At 43.4% G+C, this 16,936-nt stretch overlaps 1 protein-coding gene across 7 annotated transcripts in view; it reads left to right on the top strand.

The window, feature by feature from the left end:
* The window catches only part of LOC147885411 (uncharacterized), a 49,107-nt gene extending 42,873 nt beyond the window's left edge, over positions 1-6,234 (top strand). For all 7 annotated transcript variants that reach the window (XM_087396525.1, XM_087396524.1, XM_087396527.1 and 4 more), the window contains 4 exons: positions 3,937-4,046; positions 4,176-4,311; positions 5,583-5,675; positions 5,849-6,234. In XM_087396525.1, the coding sequence (XP_087252651.1) occupies positions 3,937-4,046; positions 4,176-4,311; positions 5,583-5,675; positions 5,849-6,082 (573 nt within the window). In that variant the 3' untranslated portion in view covers positions 6,083-6,234. The remainder of the gene's footprint in view (positions 1-3,936; positions 4,047-4,175; positions 4,312-5,582; positions 5,676-5,848) is intronic.
* The last annotated feature ends 10,702 nt before the right edge of the window (positions 6,235-16,936 follow it).

The following is a 16,936-nucleotide window of genomic DNA, read 5'->3' as shown; positions in this document are numbered from 1 at the left end:
GGAAGGCGGAACGCCGTTCTGCGGTAACTATGGCCGATGGGCAAGCCTCCGTGGGCGGCCAACCAGAAGAAGTAGATCTTCCTCGGTCGCAAACTGGACCATAACCGCGTCCAAAACCTGGAACAGACATTCCGGGGCACTCTCTAGGCCACCCAATGCCTCTCCCTCGAAGGGGTCCACAAGAGTCCATCTGAAGCCTCCTGCCAATCCATGTGGCGTAGGAGAGGAAGGGCACCTCATCCACCTGCTCAGCAAGGCCGCCCCTGGAGGGTAGAACCACTCTCTCGAATCCCACTAGACCTCCCTCGAGGACCTACCCTCCCAAAGCCAGAGGCACCATTTGGGGGCATCCTGCTCTGAGATATTGGGAGGGTCAATGTGCCACTCCTTCCCCAAACGTCCCACCACTCTTATCATTTGCCAATGAATCCCATCTAGACTCCCATCCATCTTTGAGTCTCTCTCAGTGAGTGTCTGGAGTAGGCCTCCAGGTCCTACACGGAAAAAGCCATGCTGCGTGGTGCCTCGCTGCATCATCACCCTCAAGGGGACACCAGTCCGAGAAAACTGGCCCAACCATATGTTGCCCATCCATACGCGAAGTCCCTCACACCAGGACTCAGGGATGGCTAGGTCAATCTCTCTCATCCGTTGCCCTGCCCCTCGCAAATGCGCTAAGGCGCCAAGCCTCGCCTTTGCCTCCTTGGATAATCTGCTCCATCTGCCAAAGGAGCTGGCTGGTCCATTGTCCCAATGTGCCCAACCCATGTGAGTCTTCTGCCCGAGCATACGTTTCTCCCGATCTCTGATCTCTCGGTGCCAAACAAGGGGGTGACACTTGAACTCCTCTCTGCATCTGGGCTGAGCACAAATGAGGACCCCTGCTAATCTCTGCCAGACCCTATGGAGGCTCCTCATCAAGGGGGAACCCTTCCACGTAAGGGGGGCCTCTGAGAAGATCAATCTGTGTGAATGCTGCCACTGCCCTCCAGTGCATGGGGTGTTCCTCAGAAGCCCTTGCTGTAAGAGGAGCTTCCAAGGCTCTGCACCCGGGGTGAGGCCTCGTAGTGGCGCTCCTCTACCCTATCCGAGTGCCCTACTCAAGCTGGCGAGATCCAACCCCTCGGGTCGCACTGAATATCGCGGAGAGGTTGGCCCTCCCAGAGCCACAAGCACCAAATTGCTCCCTCCAAGGCTGACAAGACTGTGTCTGGATCAATGTTCCAATCCTTTCCCATGCGGCCCACTATCTTGATCCACTGCCATTCCAAACCAACCGGGACCACCTCATCCTTGCTCTCCCTCTGTGTCTCATCTTGCAACAGCAGGCCTCCAAGCCCCACTCTGTAAAACCTGCGAATGGGGACTCCAGAAGAAACGAACTCTGAGAGGCACCCTTGTCCATGAGAACTGCCCATACCAGCTATGAGGGGTCCAAGGACTCCGTAACCATTCCCACCAAGCAGCGGGGATTGCTGCGTCAATTGTGCTATCCGTGTACCTGCCCCCCTTAATGCGAAAGAGCATGCACCCTTGTTTGTGCATTTCCAAGGAGCTGTCTCCAAATCCTGAAAGATCTAGCCGGGCCCTTGTCCCATTGCGCCCATCCAATGTGCATCCATTGGCCTAGCATACACTCCTCCGAGTCCTAGACCTTTGGCTACCACATGATCTGTTGCCTCTCGAACTCCTGCCTATTGCAAGAAGGGCTGGCCCGAAGGTGCCCCCTAGCCAGATACTGCCAGACTCTAAAAAGGCTCCTCATAAGGGGGGAGCCCTTCCTTGTGAGGGAAGCTGCTGAAAAAGTCCACCGATGGGATTGCAGCCACTGTCCACTTGTGCGAGGAGTGTTCCAAAGGAGCCCCCGCTGGAGGAGGAGCTTCCAGTGCTCCACATCTGGGATGAGACCACGTACCACCAGCTTACCTAAGAGGGCTTTGCTGTGCATCTCCGGATCAATGATACCCAAACCTCCACATGCCTGCGGCATGATCAGGTCTGCCATGCCACATAGGCTCTAGTATTCCTCGTGCCATCCGATCCTACCCAAAGCAAGTTGCGCACCAAGCGTCTCAGCAGGCCCATGCACCCCTGGTGGAAGAACTAGTAGGAGCATGGTTGTTAAGACACTCGTGTCTTATGATAAGACACTTAAGACACTTAAGACACGTGTCTTACCTTAAGACACCTTTAGACACTTGCGTTTTTTTTTTTGGGTGGGTGGGGAGTAACAACACACATTGACTTTGACTTAGCCATGCTATCATTGATGGTGACTTTGGATCTAGCAATGGCAGTGACCTCATCGATTCAGATAAGGATGAATCTTTAGAGATTTGAGTCTTGAGAGTCGAAAGCTTTCAATTATATCTATCAAGATGCAGTTTTCATTCATGTCACATGTGACAAGATTCAATTGTCAGTTTAAACCTTTAAGTACTCAAAACTTGTGAGCTCTTCAGTCGTGAATCTTAACTTTAAGTCTTGAGTGACGAGTCTTGACTCTTAACTACATTATACAAGTGCATTGTTTCTTCTTGCATTATTTAAGTGTAGCTTATTGTACTTCTAGAATCTAGCAGCTAGCTATGCTAGCAAGTTGTACATTTGTATACTTATACATATATTAATTAAATATTTATTATTATAACCACAATGGCGTGTCTTACGTGTCTTATCTTTAAGACACTTTAGACACTCGTGTCTGAAGCGTGTCTAACGTGTCGTGTCTTAATGTGTCTTACAACCATGAGTAGGAGGCTATGTACTAGGTCGTGGCAAGAAGGACCTACCAAGCTCGAATATAGAAGCTTGCGTCTAGACGTGGGCAATCTGTTGCTTTGTTGAAATATCCATGCCCACCTGGCAGCCAAGGTATCTCATTGTTTGCCCCCGTGGAATCCAAGGATAGCAAAAAGAAACCCCCCAGTCTCGGACCTCCTAAACCTCCTCTATGCCCGTGAAGAAGTTAATAGATTTGGTCCACTTGATGTGGGACTTGGAGGCCACACAATAGATAGCCAAGGCCCCCCCTGACTGGCTCAAGGCTGTATTATCTGCAAACTCTGATCCCTCCACATACAAAGTTGTATCATCTGCAAACTCTGAGTCTGGAAGAGTCATTGACGACTCCTCGTCCAACTGAAACAACTGCCAAAAGAAATCCCTAGTTAGCTCAAGGATCTCCTGAGGGTCCATGTGCATCTGTCCCTGCTCGTCCAGCAGTCTCTGAAGCTGAGTCCCAGCTGACCGTGGCCCAGTGGTCCGGAAGATGTTGAAGAAATCATAGTCAAAGAGTGTGTGGTGTGTCACTTTGGGAGTTATTCCATATGCACTTGGTACTAAAGTGTGTGTGCCTAGTCTATAAAGGATTGTTCATCACTTGTCACATCATATTGGATGAATGAATGAAAGCCTTTCTATTATGTCTTCATTTGAGTATCATTTCCTCTCACCCTAGCCTCTCTCTCTCTCACACACTCACCATATTTCCTTCATGGTATCAAAGCAGGTCAGGCCTGCCCTAATCTGTCTGCCATGTCATCTCCCTCTTCATCCCTAATCCTAACTCTGCTCAAATGCCTCCTATGCTGTCTTCTCTCAGCTGGTTCATTTCGTCTCTAGCGGCCTCCTTCTTTCAACCATTTGCATCTGCTTCGAGCCTCTCCACAGCCTGCCACCTTCATCGGGATCTCTTGGAGCTCTAGGCGCTCTTGGCGGCCTGCACGTGTGAACCCTTGAGGTCGTTTTGGAGCATTCCCTCACCAAAAACAAAACAGAGTGTTATGTGCTGCTGCTGCATAGCCGCCTATGTTAGAGCCACCTCCAAGCTGTTTCTTCTATTTCTTGGTGTTTTTAACAGCAGTCGTACATTAATGACAAAGGTTGTGGTGTTTCAAGAGTTCTGATGTTTTATGAACAATGGAGTCTATGCAGATAAAGTTGCTTGTGAAGAATCATGAAAAGAGGCCTTTACTCATGGTAAATCCACAATGGCGCTCGTCCGGCCAAATAATTTCAGACTTTGGTTTTGGTCCTTGGAAAAGGTGAAGTATCTTAATGTCATTCTTTATACTAGCCTTGGATTAAGTTAAATTTTAGAGTTTGAAGGACAAAAAGTCATTGGTCACATCTGTCTTACAGAGCATGTAAATACAAGTGTGTTGTCTTGGCAGACAGGCTGAAGAGTTTATCAACACTTTTGAACCAACCTATGTTCTTTTGGAGCAGCGTATTGGAGAGGCCTCAAATGTGATTTCAGGATCTGGTGGGGTTGTTCGATTGCTGAAATGCTTCCCTGAGGATTGGCATGTAAGTAGTAAATGCAAGAATTTATGCATTGCAATTCTCTCTTGTCAACTTGCACAAAGAATATAATTCGGGGTTATTCTGTGTTGATATGTGTTTTTTTTACGTGGTTAATTTTAGTTTGAGTTTCCATGTTGATGCTTCTCTGTTTTTGTTTTAAATGTAGGGAACATTTGAATTTTGCTTTCTATTACGGTTCTGTAGTTTGTTTGCACCCACAAATTCTGTCAGAAATGATTTCATTTGGTGTGAGTTTTCATGATTTAAAATATGGAATATCCAGCATAATCGTTTGCATACACATGTTCAAAGCTTGGAAATGTGTACTGCGACTTGACGGATGTGGCTGCGTTCCCAGAACTAGAGCTTACATGTCACACCCTTCCTTTGCCTTGTAAACATGTCCATGTCTTTCTAGAACATCCAGCTGTGGGGCAAGGAAAATATGCCCCAATGATAAGGCACACCCGTGCCTACTAGATTCTACCTCCCACTCTCCCTCAAGCATTCATGCCTTCTCTCTCTCTCTCTCTCTCTCTCTCTCTCTCTAAGTTTTAAGGCATGTCGCTGAACATTGAAGATGAGCAGTCTGGGGGATGGCCTGAAGGGAAGTTCTTAACTTTCAAGGCAGGTCCAAGTTGTTGAAGGTGGTTGGCTCATTTCTATAGCTCACATTTCCTCTCTTTTTTTCCTGTGAATCTAATATTTATGAAAATTTTGTTTTTTGGGTTCTATCACACAATATCATAAAAGGAACTGAGAATAAATTATGAAGCAAACAAACTAGAGTTGCAATGTGATGTGTTTTTTGGGTGGCACAGACAAGCTGCACATGACAAATAAATTTAAAAACAAAATTTGGTGTTGGGGGAGGGGGAGCTTGAGCCTAGGTAGCTGCTACTTATTACATGCTTCTCTTTATTTTTTGGGCTCTTGGAAAACTCAAAGTTTGACTATTCGAGTTTCAATTTGTTCCTTGGATGTTTGAAGTCCTTGAATGATAATCTGAGTTGTCATTTCTGGAAGCTTAAGTCTCCTTCAGATTGCCAACGCATTGTGAGGTGTAAGTACGTAATATCTTTTAGGACCCAATAAATGTTATACCTGTCAATTAAAAAATAAATAAATAATCTACTTTTGAAATCGTGTAAAAGTTTTTTGTAACTATGGTACTCTGTTTTCTGGGATTGGGGAAAATGTGAACAGTTAGGGCCACGGCATCAGCCGTCCTTAGCAAAGTCCTTGACTGTTGATTTGTTTTGGTTTGGCTGAAGGTCTACTTGATGGCCTGGGATGGAACAAGTGAATTAATAGGATTGCAGTCAAAACAGCCAACATACAAGGAGCTTGAGAACCTTGTCAGTGAGGTATGTCCTTGCTGACCAGTAGCTGGTTAGGTACATCACAGCGATAGCTAATTGCATTTCTGAGTGTGAAGTTTAGTTGTACCTGTAAATGTATTGAAATTCCTGTTTTTAGTTGTACGTCTTTTGTGCAACTTAACCTAATTAAACGATTTTGCGCAATTAATTCTGCTCAGGCAAGGAAAAGTATACCTTGGAAAGCGCCACCGCGCATGCTTGGAGGTTCTGAGCCTGCACCTCCTCCTCTGCCCAAGTCCTTGTCGGATCCTTTATCCCATCAGAAGATTGATGAAATGGATAAATTAGAATTGCGGAGGGCCCTGATCGCTTTAAACCTTCCCAGCTCGGGAAAACTAGAAAGCCTCCGCGATAGACTGAAGGAAGCCCAGAAACAAGGGAGTGAGCAGTAAACTCGTTAGTCATGTTTCACCTTCTATGCTTTCTTTTATGGTTTTTGGTTCCTCGCGAACTCAGCATGTCTTATTGCTCAATCGCTGATGCGTGTAATATTCACTATAATTTGAAAATGAGCGAGAGCAAAAGCACAATTACATTTTTCGTCTTTATACCTTGAAACCTGTTTCCTCGCATGAATGGCTTATTCTTTATCATTATCAAAAGTACTTAAGGTTGGAGGGAAAGGGCCTTGCGAGCCCTTTCCCGGGAGGGAAGCCCCGGGAAGGCGGCGAGCTAGGCCGCGAGCCACCTTTTTCGGCAATTTCCCGACCGGAAAAGGGCAACCAAGGCCCTTTCCTGGCTGTCGAGGGTCGGAGGGAGGGGGGCTAACTGTAGCTTCGAGTTTTACGAGGAGGTGACTTCAATTTTACTACGGGGTGGTCTTGGGACAGAGGCGACGCGTGACTGTGAGCCCTGTAGGCTGACCTGCTCTTGTTTGCGGGCAGATGAGGTGGCAGCGTAGACAAACTGCTTTGGTCCGCCTATGGGGCATGGGAAGAGCTAGTGATGTGGCGTGATAGGGTAGCGTCATTATTCATGTGACAATTTGTACGAGTTGTCCATCCATAATTTAGTCTCAGGTCGCTTTTTGATTACGGAACTGCTGATGCGTCAGTTTCTGCTGGTTCCAGTTAAGTTTTTACCATGCTCCGACGGGAGTTTTACCTTAGTTTTGATCTGGAAGGGTATTGGATCGGACAATGGAGATTTCTCTTCCACCGACCTCGACCCTTAACAGCTAGAGGGCCAAGGTTAGTTACATATCACAAGACCGAGGGGATTTTGCCAAAAAGGAATAGCGTGGCAGCACCAGTGTAGTGGAGAGGCGGGGAATGAAAAAATTTGAATGGAATGACAGTACCAATTCAATGCTTGAATGTTGGATGCTTTTATGATTTTCATAGTTCTCTTCATGCTATCCATTCTAAAATTTAGAACCTATAAGGAATATTTCCAGAGTTACTGATTTGATATTATCTTTTAAATAACATCATTCCAAGGGGTTCCTTTGATGTCGTTGCCAATTACATTTGGACAGATAAGTTAATACTCCTTAACCAATCTTGATATGTCGAACTGTCAAAGAATTAAGTAGAAAATGTCAATTTGTTATCCCTCCCTCATTCATGATGCATGCATGTATATCGAGAGGAGAGCAAGATTAACACTGCATGACGAGCGTTATCAGTGATGATATAATGGACAGGTCGTGCTATTGATCTAGCAATTGAAGCGTGCATACATTATTATCATTTGAATGACGTAGGAGGAAAGAAGTGAACATTCAATAATTATGAGAAGAGATTAAGAATCCAAGCTCTGTTAGTGTTAAATAATATTATAGTGCTACTAATGGGCCGGGCCATCAGCCTACTACTTCACACTCTACTGTAGGAATCTTGACCAAGTAACTCTTACTGTCATACGTTATCACAACGTTAATGGCTCAGCAGGGGTGTCCTCGAGTTCAATTCTTCATTATATGGTTGCTTCTTATAAATTTGGGGTTTGCTAGTTGGTCATATGCACTCGAGGGTACATGTATTATGCAAAGGTCCCAAGTCGATTGAGATCATATCTCCGTGGCTTGCCCTTTGTGGTGAGTAAATTCCATGACTTGGTCTATGGCAAGTACCTCCCAAACTCCCACAAGGCAATTTTTAAAACTTCCAATCACCTCTTCCACGTGGGGGAATGACTTGTGGTCGGCCATTTTCAGGTCGAAAAGTGCTCGACCAATGGCTTGCGGTCGTCGACTGCTCGCAAAGGGCATTTTCCTTCCCAGAAAGGCCTCCCTTGGCCCCTCTGTACATGATTGTTTGCTCCTCTCCCCATGAAGTCAAAGAAAGGGTGTGCTCTTGTGTGGTACACACTTTCATGATTTATGGACATAATATCCATTGGGATATGTAAGCAATTTCTTCTTATCACAATTTGTGTGGATTGTTAAGTTTGGCTTGAAACCCCCAAACCTTACATTTTTCCCAAACCTGACATACCCTTCCACCCAAGAAGGGGTGCAAATAAAATACTAGCCTTCCCCTAAATCTATAGAAGGGAAACCACTTCTTGTCAGTATCCCGTCATTTTATTACCTTTTTAGGACATTGCATGTGAAGATTGTATTTCCATGTTAAGGGGTGGCACAACTATTGGAGCTAAAGTACACTTTAGTACATGTGCCATTTGTGTATTTATACTTGAGAATAATAACATTGTGAAAGTGTATGGCTAAGGTAGCAAAGGTAGTTTGAGCAATTGTGTTGCAAAAATTTGGCATGGGCTTGATGTGATTCAAATTCGTTTGCCAACACTAAGTGTCCTTCGCTATTTGGCTCATTTTGATAAGTGAATATGCAAAAACACCAAGTGTGTAAATCTCTCCGTTGCTAAGCTCACTCGTAATTCCATCCTCGTAGTCTTGGTCCTCTCACAGCTTGGGGAAAAAACCGACTAACTATCCATGTGGCTTTGATCATGGAAGAAAATACAATGAAAGAGCGTTGGCTATTCACCAATTTATTTCTAGAGAAGTGACCAATAGATGCCTCACTTCGCAAATAAGGAGAAAATATCTACATGCCAAACCTTGCAAAAATACGCTCATCTCTCATAATTCATTCAAGAACCCATCGGCCCTTGCTTCCATATGGTACGCATGGTATAGATGATATTTGATGAAATGGCAATAGGATGGCTTTTGGGGTACTTGCTAGTCTCCCATCACCAAGCTATAGTGGATGACCTCCATTTTCCAACTAGCAATCCTAGACAGCTTCTCCCAAACACTATCCTCAGATAAGGTAGGGGCCAATGGCAGGAAGGAAACGTCAGGTGCGACGTCTCAATCCGAAAGGCCCTCTATTCGAAAATCCTTTAAACTAATGAAACCATATCTACAAAAAGGCATGACCCCCCCTATTAGCTAGGCTGCCATGCCCTAGGGTGAAGTCCTATTGCATCCTCTACATTGTAGACACAATCGGAAGGGCCCCTTGCCAAATCCCTTATTTGCACATCGGTGGCACCTTCCATCCACTTGCATCACTACCTAGACCTGTGAAATCCAATGGAAGCCAAGAGAGGACCCCCATGCCAAGATCTCCTGAATCTCCTTTGTCACCGTATTGATTTGGTCCAATTAATCCTAGCTCCGGATCCAGGGCACTTGGGAACTCTCTCCTGACTCTTCGTAGTTCCGTGCACAAAAAGATCCGTATCATTGCAATCTTAGAGTCAAGAAACTCCTACTACTAAATTGGGAGGCATCCTTGGGAGGCCCGTCACTTAAGGGTGGAGAAAATAGGCCAGAGCCTTTGCCATGAAGAGGAATAAGACTTAAGCAAGAGGGTAGTGCACACTGAGCAGGATAGAGAAAAGGCCTCCCTATTAGGCATGACCCCCCGTATTAGCTAGGCTGCCATGCCCTAGGGTGAAGTCCTATTGCATCCTCTACATAGTAGACACAATCCGAAGGGCCTCTTGCCAAATCCCTTATTTGCACATCGGTGGCACCTTCCATCCGCTTGCATCACTACGTAGACCGGTGAAATCCAATGGAAGCCAAGAGAGGACCCCCATCCCAAGATCTCCTGAATCTCCTTTGTCACCGTGAGGAACCCAATTGATTTGGTCCAATTAATCCTATCCCCAAATTCAGGGAACTTGGGAACTCCCTCCTGACTCTCTGTAGTTCCCTGCACAAAAAGGGTCCAATTAATCCTATCCCCAAATTCAGGGAACTTGGGAACTCCCTCCTGACTCTCTGTAGTTCCCTGCACAAAAAGAGCCGTATCATTGTAATCTTAGAGTCAAGAAACTCCTACTACTAAATTGGGAGGCATCCTTGGGAGGCCCGTCACTTAAGGGCGGAGAAAATAGGCCAGAGCCTTTGCCATGAAGAGGAATAAGACCTAAGCAAGAGGGTAGTGCACACTGAGCAGGATAGAGAAAAGGTCTCCCTTGTATGACCCCGAATAAGCATGTGATGGTAACTCCTCGTATATACAAGGCGAATGTTGGGAAAATCCTCTTGTGGGGGGTATGTTAGCCTACTTCAAGAACTCAAGGCATGGTGGTGGTGTCACTCGTAGCAATGCATTGCATGAGATGTTCGACTAGTTTTTTAGATGTTTACTAGGAAGGACTTTGAAGTCTGAAAAGGCAAAGGCATCAGATCTTGCAAAAGCAGTTCAAATTGTATCAAAGAATAGAAGGCATAGTGCTTGGAGGGAGTCAAGGAGTCGCACATTGGTTGCAAGCTAGAGTGAGAGAAGGGAGCAGATGGGTCCAACCATCAACAGAAGCTATGGTGTAATTGTATACAAATATGAAATAAATATATTGCTTATTTTGACCACAATTTGTGTACTATCATAGCTCCTCCATGCAACTACCAATTGTATCCCAAGTGGTGCTAGTTAGCCGCTCAACTAGTGAATCACCATGCCAAAATTTTGGTCACATTATTGAAGGTACAATTACCCTTGACTAACTACATTCCCTAATCAAGGTGTTCCACATGTCACTCTTCAAGCTTGCCTTGGCTCTATAGTGCGACTTCTCCATGCCTTGTGTATTCCAAATTGACAAAGGACCCCAATTTTGTACAAACCATGGTCCGTGTGCATAGAGAATATGCTGCAAACAAGATGAGAATCAAATCAGCAACAAAAATTATTTATAAAGCAAGTGCTAAATATTACGATGGTGCCAAGATTACCATGTAATGCGTAATGTGCGACTCCCCCCATGCTTTCACCATTAATTGCATAAACTCTTTCACAGCCATCCTGAACCTTTCATAATACATCTCATCTATGAGCTTCAAGCTCCTTCTTGTCCATTGTCAATTTGATGAAGGGTGCCTTCAGGTTATCAGGCTCCTTGTAGCATATTGAATAGAATAGTTGGGCCTAGGGTTAGTTTTAGTCTTATGTAAAAGGCCAAAACCCTTCGTAGACATGAGGCTTCATCCTGAGTGGTCCTATCCCAGTCTTGATTATATTAAATTGGAGTTTTGTCTCTCCTTGTGTTGCTTCACTTTGAATCTATGTCATTTTATGTTATCTTTCATACGGGAAACTTTTCAAGGAACTCATGCTAAGATTGAGAGAATTATACGATGGATAGGGTCTTCATTTCCTACAATTGGTATCAGAGTGGAGATGTCTTGGGGCTTGTGAAGGTTTGATTTGTAATTTTGCCTGAACTTAGTTTGTGAATTGGTAACGATGTGGAGTCTCTAGGAGAGTGCTCCCTTAGCAAGAGTAAATGGGAGGGCCTTGCTAGAAGAGCAAGGAACCATTTTGAAAAGAGGCGAAAGGGGAGTTTGCTTGCCCCTAACATACAAGGTGAGGTTTTTACTTTTGATAGTCCTAGGAATTGGCCCACGAAACATGGAGAAACTAGTAGCTAAGGGCAGAGGGAATGTTGAAGAACTGAAGCAATTGTATCTTGACAAGTTTTTAATGATAGGTGTTTGTCGAAGCACCTAGAGTGTCGTGTGAGAGCTATGCATGATTTCCTTTTCTTCGATAGCAGAATATTGGCAGCAAGCATTGCAAAGGCTTTTTGAGCTATGCAATTACTTGATTTGATGACCCAATAATTTTCACTAGTAGGGCTATACTCCAAGGGTTTTGCTATATGATACAGAGGTGCCAAAGAGTGTTTGGAGGTCATGTGATCACTGAAGATGGTCTGAGCATAGAAGACTTTCCAGATTTTATCAGATTTTTTTTGTGGGTTGTGCCTTGTGTGGGTGACCGTTTCTTCATCTAGTGACTTTGGCATTTGGTCCTTTGTTACTTTTCTTTTGCAAAGTGGATCGATTTGACTTCGTTGCATACGTGAGTATGAGAACTGGTTGAAGACGACGGAGCATCTTAGAGATTTTATGATGCATTGTTTGGTGATTAGGCTTTGGGGAGTAATCACATTTGTGACACTCTTGGCTTTAGTGAGTAGAATGATATTTGGCACTTGTTCAAGTCTTATGTTGGCCCAATTCTTCTTGAAAGTTGAAAGCATATTGGCAAAAAGCTTTGTGTATTCTCTTGTAGTCTAAGATTCCCCCTATTGGGATTCGGGGGGATTGAAAATCCTCTCATGAGGGTATGTTACACCTGAGAAGGTTGAAGAATGACAAGTGGAACACCTTAATTAGGGAATGTTGCTAGTCAAGGGTAATTAGACCTACAATGTTGTGGTGATTGGTTGTTTGAGCAGCTAACTAGCATATGGGATACACTTGGCAGTTCCATGGAGAAGCTCTGAATCGAAGATTGAGGCGCCTTTGCTCGCATGAAGGCTAGGCAGTTTGACATGACATTATATATCGACTTTGAGCTTCAAGCTCCTTCTTGTCCATTGTCAATTTGATAAGAGTCACCTTTAGGTTATCAAGCTCCTAGTAGCATACTGTATAGAGCAGCTACTCATAGTAGGGTCTAGGGTCAGTTTTGAGTCACATGTAAAAGGAGAAAACCATTCGTAGAGGTGAGCCTTCATCTTGAGTTAGGCTTGAATATTAAAATTGGAGTTTTGACCCTCCTCACATTGCTACACTATGAATCTATGCCATTTTATGTTATATTTCGTGTGGGAAACTTTTATTATATTTCATGTGGGAAACTTTTCAAGGAACTCAGGCTAAGATTGAGAGAATTATACAATGCACATGGTCTTGATATCCTATAGCAAAGACCCCTCGAATCCACTAGTTTGAGAAACCCATCCTCTAAAAAAGCCCACAACATAGCCCTTCTCAAAATCCAAGAGAAGCACTATGATAGGCTAAGAACCTCTTGATCCCAATCCACTACCTCCCAAAAGGTGAAGTTCTTGTCCAGGATGATGCGTTCTTGGACAAAATCTTTTTGAGTGTCATGAATAATGTAAGCGAGGTGAGGGCTTAGAAGGATGATCGCGCACTAGTAACGAATATCTAAACGGTCTCTCCCTTTTGTGATCAAACAAATTCAACCTAGATAAAGCAACTGGGGAGCAATCTTGAGTTGAAGATATCCTAGAAGGCCAACCATAGGGGAGCATGAATGCCCTCCTAGAAGCACCTAAAGAAGATTGGTGTCAAGCCATCCTCACGTGATCACTGGTTGGAGGGTCTTCAGGGTGTGCTGTCACTCTTTGTGCCATGATGCATCTCTTCTACCCCACACTCCTCTACATTTGGTATCAGAGCTAGGAGGCTTTGTAGAACTCATTTTGGTAGTGCCACCTCATCATCTTCTCCAACCCCTCTTTTTGAGCTTTCTTCCTCCTTCCTTCTCAGAATTTGCTTAGCTCTGTTCTCCCCATTCCTTGCGACTTTTGCCAAGCCCTTCCAGCTGGAGTTTCTACACTATGGGGCGCCCCCTTGGCCTAGAGCATTCTCCCAGAGATGGTATATTCCACCCGCGCTGATCCAAGCAAGCTGAAATGTCAAAACGCACAATTTCGCCCTTCTGCTCAACCATTGCTTGAGCCCTTCTAGCACAAGTTGGTCCATGCCTAGAGCCTGGTGCTGATGAATTTTGAAGGCCAATGCTTGCTGGAGCAAGGAGAAGTAAGAGAAAAGACAGTCAAAGAAGGCGCAACTCTCCCAAACAAAAAGGCGCACTGTTTCAGCAATGCTCTATGGTGAACTTACTTGGGTATTCAAGCTTTAGTTTTGCACAAAAAGCCCTCTAAACTCTTCTTCAGTTGTGTGAATTGTGCCCTCAAAGTTGAGCTAGTCTACTGTAATGTATTTTTGACAGTTTTGGACATTTGATGCTAGAGTAAATGCTAGAGTGATGCTTGAGGATTGAAGTAATGCCAAAGTACAAATCAGAGAATGCTTTTTCAGTTTAAAGTTCAACTGGGACTGATCTCTTGTCAAAATGCCAAGCTCTGAAGGTTCTTCTAATGCTAATCATTTGAAGAAGACTACAAGAAGGACAAAATTCAAAGTGAAGAAGACCCCAGCCAAGAAACTTTGGGAGAAAACATAGGGTATGAATATGCTAAACAATTAGGATTATCTGAATTTATCTCTAGCAATCTACATTTGTATGGTGAGGGAGATTTCTTTGTTACACAAAATTAGTCATTTTGTAAGAGAGTAGACACTGTCTGATAAAGGTAAGACCCTCTCATGGCTACTTATAAAATTGACAAGTTCAATGGCCAAGGATTCCATACTTGGCAGATGAAGATAAAGTTTATGCTTATGAAGGAAAATCTATGGGACTTAGTCAAGGAAGGAACTCAAACCTCTCAAGAAGGTGAATCAACTACAACAAAAGGTAAAGGAAAAGCTGCTATTGTGATGTACATCAGTGTGTTTGGTTAATGTTGCAATTTAGGAAAAAATGCAAATGAGATATTGCAATTCATGCTTCTTTTTTATCACCAAATGAAATATTGCAATTCTTTGAAATTGTAACTTAGTGCATTTCTTGCTATCCTACCAAATATGGAGGTATAGGCAAGTTAATGATGCTTAAATGTTGAGCTACTATGGTTTGTGCTAGCAATTGGTCATCAACTCCCGGTAGTTATATTAATACTTGAGCTTGAGCATATATTTTTGCATTTGCATTCACAAGTTGCTCCTTTGATCCTATACATTCTTGCTCTAGTTCTTGAATCTATTCTAGTTCGGTTAAACGAACCTTGGATATAGCTAACCTAGTTATAGGACTAGCTTAACTATGATTAGTTTTGCTCAATCTAACTAACTATAGTTATGGTAGCATAATTATCGTCTAATCAAATAACTAACTAACCAAGATTATTTAGTTATCTAACTAACCACATAGTCAAAATCCTGAGGCATGCTCTTTAAAAGCACTACCATTGCATCATCCTCAGTGACAGGAGAATTAATTGAAGCTAGTTGTGTCATAATACTTCTCATAGTGTTGACATGAGCAGCAACATTATCTCCCTCCATTTTAAGTTCAAAGAACTTAATTTTCAGATTTAATTTGGAAGTATGAGAGCTAGCACCAAACAATATGTCTAATTTGTGCCATGCTTCAAAAGGGGATTCCAAATCTAAAATGTGGTGTACATAGTCATCACCCAAACCTAATGCAATGACGGCATAGGCTTTCTCAATTCTCTTTACAGTTGTGTCAATGCACGCCCCTTTTACATCGTCCAACACTTTACCATTTGCATAGAGGTATATCGGCTTCTGTGATCTCTCTGATGCCAAGTGGTTCCTTGTGATGAAATGCACAAACTGTAGTTGCTCCAATTTTATTCACTAGAGGAGTTGCTACAAGGTTGTGACAATATCTTCCTAGGGCTTGCAAATGAGGTGTAGACGCTCCACTCTCTTTCCTGCTAGCATATCTTTGGCTAATTCTTTGATTCTTGGATAGGAAAAAACTGCTTCTCTATTTCAAAAAGCAGAGAGTTCCTTAATAGCAGAGGCATACTCTGTCCTATCCTCAAAGAAACATCTAAGCAGATCATACCATGACTGCATAATTTGTACATCTATTTCTATACGATATTCCCACCATTGTGGATCTTATATATGGGTGGCATAGTACAAAAAGTTGTGAGCTTGATTCCATCATATTTGCACTATCTTTTGCAATTATAGTTTTCATCAAGTCAAACTATAACCACCTTCATCGGGCCTTGCATCTTCCTTCAAAACATCCCTCTCAGCAGTCCACCCAGTCATATATGCACTTCCTATGCTTGGCCCTTTCACATCCAATGTCCTACGGATTGCAAACCAAATTGGCTTCATTGCTTCCACAGCATCAGATACTCTCTTCCGAAACGTAGGATTATTACAAAGCATCTTTAACTCAATGAATTCGGCATGGGCACTACTTGAGTGTGGCTCTGCTATCCACTCAGCAGCCTTTGCGCTAAATAATGTTTTGGTTACAAGCCTCTGCTGCTTCAACAACCACTTCATCATTATATAGTTTGTGTCAAAATGCGTTTCACCTGGTTTCAGAAGCTCTATCGAGTGATTCATAGGTTGGTGAGTCATGAATATACCAAGTAATCACTCATGGTTGAGAAAATATAACACAACGTTTTGAGCCTCATCCACAACAACTTTGAAAAATGGGGTCTTAGGTGTTTTGTACCAATTGTCCAAGACACAGTCTAGGCTGTGGCATGAGGATGGCGATGCCCAAATATGCCAATATCTGCAATTTATAAAATTTCTAGCCTTTCAATAATTCTTAGCATTATCAGCAATTAGTTGAATAACATTGTCAGGACCAATATCTTCAATACATCCACTTAGCTGCTCGACAATAAATTCTCCCTCTTGACCTCACCACTTGTATAAATCGATTGACGGAAGGCCTCGCCTTTGAACATCACAACCATGATATTGATCAGGGGCCTCTTTCTAATGTTCTTCCATCCACCACTTACGATGGTGCAAGCCAACATCTATAAGTGCAGACACGATTGTGGATGACACAATCGCACGCCACCAATCTCAACTTGTAATTGAAGAAAGAATCGTGGGTCTTAGATCCCCGGGTAAGCAGTCAGCGACTATGGAAAGAACCATGGGTCTTAATGGATTTTGGAGATGCACCACTCTCAACTTGTAATTGAAGAAAGAACCATGGGTCTTAGATCCCTGGGTAAGCAATCAGCGACTATGGAAAGAACCATGGGTCTTAATGGATTTTGGAGATGATGCGATGAAGCATACAAGTTAGCATGTCAAATTTTGTATTTGACCATGATTATTGTTTTTGCATTCATTTTATAAAAATAGAGCTTTTAGAGGTGTATTTTAATTGTTGTGGTATACCTAAGTAAATGAT

Source organism: Dipteris shenzhenensis, chromosome 25 (genome assembly GCF_047967505.1).
Source record: "Dipteris shenzhenensis isolate YYH24624 ecotype China chromosome 25, Dip_SZ_1.0, whole genome shotgun sequence".
Lineage (NCBI taxonomy): Eukaryota > Viridiplantae > Streptophyta > Polypodiopsida > Gleicheniales > Dipteridaceae > Dipteris > Dipteris shenzhenensis.
The sequence above is the reverse complement of the archived record's forward strand: the minus strand, read 5'-3'. Positions and strand labels throughout refer to the sequence as shown.